Genomic DNA, 4526 nt, shown 5'->3' with positions numbered 1-4526 from the left:
TGCTGTGGTAGAATTGGAAAGCGTATTGCCCCAAGCGTATTTACAAGGGGCTTGTCCCCAACCCCCCCCCCGTGTGGTCACGTGTAGGTAGACCGTGTCATAAACCTGGTTTTTGATGATGCAGATGTCGGACCACACAGTCGTACGAATCACACACTCGGCTCATTTGATATCATTCTCTCTAGACTTCAGGACGTGGCACCGGCACTCCCTCGCAGCGGGATCACGACCTCCAAAAAGAAAACCTCAAGCTCGCCTCCGAGAACCTGGAGCTGCGCTTTAAGCTGGAGCAAAGCAACGTGGACTTACCGAGACTCAAGGTGCGTGTGCCGCGAAGTCTTGTGTCAGTGTTTGATATCAGAAGTCATCGTGAGGCTTGTTTTCCTTTATTTTTGTGCAGAATCAAGTTGCAGACCTGAAGGAGATATGCACTGCTCTGAAAAAGGAAAATGCTGAGGTGAAGAAAAAGCTGGCCCATGTGCATGGAGTAAGTTAATGCTGAGTTGTGTGAATAAAAGCCAGCGAGTGAGTGAGTGAGGCGACATCCACAGTCCTCCATATTCATTTAAAAGAGCAGAAAGTTCGATGCTCTCTTATGCTCACAAAGAGACGTTCCACGTGCTCCACGTTATCTTGCCAGGAAGTTGTAAGTCCATTGACTGTACTGTCAATGTTTAGCAGAACATGTATTGAAGCTATTGCAGTTCGGTAATCGCTTAATTGTGATGAAATTGTATTTAGAGAGCAGCAATTCAACTTCTTTTTATTATTATTTTATTTCTCAGGCTGGCCAGAGTGGTAAAACTGTACCTGAACTGGAGAAAACCATTGGGCTGATGAAGAAGGTGGTGGAGAGGGTACAGAGAGAAAATGAGACCCTGAAGAGGTCGAGCGCGTCCGCGAATAAAGACCGAGCCGCTGCTTTGAAGCAGGAAAATGAGAAACTAAAGGTTGTCGACCACCATCTTTAGCGCTGCTCTTTATCCTTTTTGTCGTCTTTGTTCTGACTGACACTCGCTGGTGTTTTCCAGGCCGACTATGAGAAGCTAAAGAGTCAAAGTGAGGCTGAGCTGAATTCCAAACTGGAATCCAAAACCAAAGGACTGGAGAAAATCGTGATGGAAAACGAACACCTGCGCAAGCGCATCAAAAGGGTAACGATGCATTTTAGTTCCGACAATAACGGTGTAACATTCGATGAAAAATGTTTGGAAAGGTATTTTACTCTTGCAAGTGGTTCATTGTTTGGTTAGAAAGTGTTCCTGTTGTCTCACCTGTGCATGTTTCATATTGCTAACAGGAAGCGGAGACTGCCGAGAGGCTGAGAGCCACCAAAATGAATCTGGAGGTGAATAACGCGAAGCTCGAGGCAAAGCTGGAAGAAACCGACAAGCGGCTTCTCGCAGCTCTGTCCTCGCCGCTCACAGAGGGAGCAGACAAGAACTGGAAGGCGTCTGTCGTAACAAGGTCAGCTTATCCGAGAGGGGCTTTGAACAGGTTGAAACACTCCTACTATCCCTGAGGGGTGGGGTTATCCAGTCACATGACATCAGAAAATCAATACAAAAAATGATTCCTCTATTCTGTTGTTTACAGAAATCCTTCTTTCCGTCATTTCCCTGAGTCGGTTTACACCTTCTCATTCGTGCCTTACCTTTCTTTCCCAGTGGGATGTGAAGATTGTGAGCCAGATTGTGGTTTTGTCTTCCGTCTGCAGAATGTATGAAAACAAAATGAAGGAACTGGAGACGGCGCTCTCACAGAAGACCTCGAGCCTCGCCGAGCTCAAACACCAGCTGAAGGAGGCGAAGGAGCGGGAGGATGGAGCTCAAACAAGCATCTGGGGGCTTGAAGATCAGGTACGTGCAAAACCTAAACCATACAGTCCAAGCGGAGTAGGGCTTTCTTTACTGCCTCTACTGGTCACTCTATGCATCACGCACTGTGTCAATATGGTGTTTAAATCCTGCTTCCTCAGGTTGACAAGTTAAAAAGCAGATCGACTGCCTCAGAGAGTGAAACGAGACTCGCCAAAGAGTTCCAGGCAATGAGGTACTTTATCTTTCCACACATAACTTCTGTTATTGTCACATGACTATAGAAAGTTTTTGAGCTAAATGAGCTAAAGAATTCATTGCCATAGATTATACTGAAGAGTTTCAGCAGCCAACCACAAGAAATAGATGCTTGGTGCTTACGTAAGGTAACGGAAGTGCAAAGTAGGATTTTCTGTTTTAACAAATGTATTAAACCACCACTCAAAGCCACAGCTGCCCTAAATTAACAGCACTGGTAATTGTTAAAATCATTTTTTACATTTCTCTAAAGGTTAATACACCAGTATGTAGAAGCTCTTTTAACCAAAATGATATTTTTAATGCTTTAAAAAAGAATTATTGTTCTGTATGAATTATCAAATGTATTGTTTTACAAAAAAAAAACAGGAAAAGATTGTAAAGTATATGATTATTTCTTCATTAAGATGTCAAATTGTTGTTATTTATTTGCATTCCTGAACAGAAACATGAGTTTTAGTGGTTGAATGTTGTGCTTGATTCATTTCTGACTTCTCAGAGACAAAAAGGGGAATTCAATTTGTCATTTGCCAAATAAATAAAACAATACCCTTTTTAGTTTTGAAGGATTTCTAAAGTATTTGTTACAATACATTTGTTTACCCTGCAAATAAAGACAAAACACAATATTTGCATAGTTCCACAGTGCACTTTTAATTAAGGGACCTTTTAACAGGCTTCATTTCTCAGACATATAATGTATGTGTTGGAAATGGTGAGATTATTATGCTCACATTTGCTCTCCGTGAGTAGAGAATATAAGAATACATGCCAGTGGTTTTGTCTTGAAAACTGAAAACCAGGAACATGACGATACAAAGTGAATGACGCCCTCTTTGTCTCTCCAAGTTACCGTCTGTCACAAAAACAATTACCGTCTGGAAAACACCTTGAATGTGTCATCACGCGTACTGTAAAGCACACGGACATCCTCGGACATCTGGCTTGTGTCTTTAGTGTCAAACGGTACAATCTGTATTCACTCTCATGTCAGACGACTGCAGAAATCAAACCCTTGTCAAGTATTTTCTCACTGTGATTTTACATCATGGCACACAGTGAGACAAACATATTGAAATAATCTCACTTTCTACTAAGATAGAAATGACCTTTATTTATGTTACCGTTATGACCAAAGGTTGCTGAACACCGAGCTGCAGAAGGAGAACGCGGCTCTGAAGCAAAGACTGGACAAGCACAGTGAGCGCTACGGAGAGGCGTCTCCCAAACTCGGTGAGACTCCAAATCGCCACTGATGTTGTGTTGTAGCCTGTATAATCAAACGTTACCATTCATTTTGATGAAAAGTCCTCACCAGATGTCGATCGAGACGAAAGTCCACTGTCCTGCACGCTTACGGTTCCAAAATCATGATTTCTAAAAGAATAATATTATTTAAAGCTGCAGTGATTTCTTCTTCGTTTTTGATTCATTATGGGATTTTGGTTGCGGTGTTTCCAAAATCCTGAACGATGACTTTAATGACGTTCCACTTTCTTATTTTCTTAACGTATTGTACTGCAAGTGACGTGACGTGTTTCTCTCCTCGCGCCGATAGATGAGGGAACGCTGGCAAACCTCCTGCAGGCGGCGGAAAGCGAGAAAGCCAAACTCCAAACCGAGGTGAGCAGGCTGACGAAAGCGCTGGAGAACTTTGACCCGTCGTTTTTTGAGGAGCTTGAGGACTTGAAGTACAACTACAACGTGGAGGTGAAGAAGAACATTCTGCTGGAGCGAGAGCTGAGGAAAGTGTGCGGTCAGTTTGGTGTCGAGGTTCAAATGCCCCATGTGTCCATCAGTTAACTCGGGGGTCACCACGACTGTTCCCACTACACCCATATCATACACTTTTAGGCTTTAAAAATCCACTATGTCCTTAGCAACTGAGGTCATCTTCTGCCGTGATGTTGTTTTATACGAGACACTCACGAAAAAGTGACGACTGACTTGTTAAGCAGTTATTTTTGGTGTAACTGAATCATTAGAATCAGAACTGAACTGAACTGAAATACAGTGGGAGCGGAAAGGGGTTGTGTTTCGGCTCGCAATCGCCGGCTTTCGGTGGTGCGGACGCTACATTAACCAGACTTCTCTGTTAAATATTGAGATTTGAGACATTTCCTTGCTAAATGTTGGAGATGAACATGTTTTCAGGATTTTCAAATCTACACTTTGGCATTGTTCGGTTTGATGCTGGTGCAGAGTCTAGCCGTGCCGAGCCAAGTCGTGCTGGAACTGTGTCGTGGAAAAGTGCCAAAAGAGGCTCCAAAAACACACAACCGTTCTTATTTTTTTTCAGGTGATTAAAACATAGAAATGTAAAATAAAAATACATGTATGACTTTAAATATTTCAATTTCTGTTGATACATTCCTCCTAAATCTAAATGATCAGTTTAACCTTCATGAAATTAAAGTTTTTTTCTTGTAGTAGATTTGATATTTATTGGCA

At 42.4% G+C, this 4526-nt stretch overlaps 1 protein-coding gene across 1 annotated transcript; it reads left to right on the top strand.

The window, feature by feature from the left end:
• Window positions 1-59: 59 nt before the first annotated feature.
• On the top strand, window positions 60-4216 carry LOC122760976 (centrosomal protein of 290 kDa-like). Its single transcript, XM_044016190.1, has 9 exons — window positions 60-320; window positions 401-487; window positions 786-950; window positions 1032-1154; window positions 1301-1467; window positions 1718-1859; window positions 1979-2052; window positions 3214-3308; window positions 3634-4216. Exons 3-9 carry the CDS (start codon window positions 837-839, stop codon window positions 3876-3878), a joined length of 960 nt encoding a protein of 319 aa, XP_043872125.1. The 5' UTR covers window positions 60-320; window positions 401-487; window positions 786-836; the 3' UTR covers window positions 3879-4216.
• The last annotated feature ends 310 nt before the right edge of the window (window positions 4217-4526 follow it).

The sequence above is a fragment of the Solea senegalensis genome, unplaced genomic scaffold (assembly GCF_019176455.1).
Source record: "Solea senegalensis isolate Sse05_10M unplaced genomic scaffold, IFAPA_SoseM_1 scf7180000014263, whole genome shotgun sequence".
NCBI lineage: Eukaryota > Metazoa > Chordata > Actinopteri > Pleuronectiformes > Soleidae > Solea > Solea senegalensis.
This window is presented reverse-complemented; position numbering and strand designations above follow the sequence as displayed.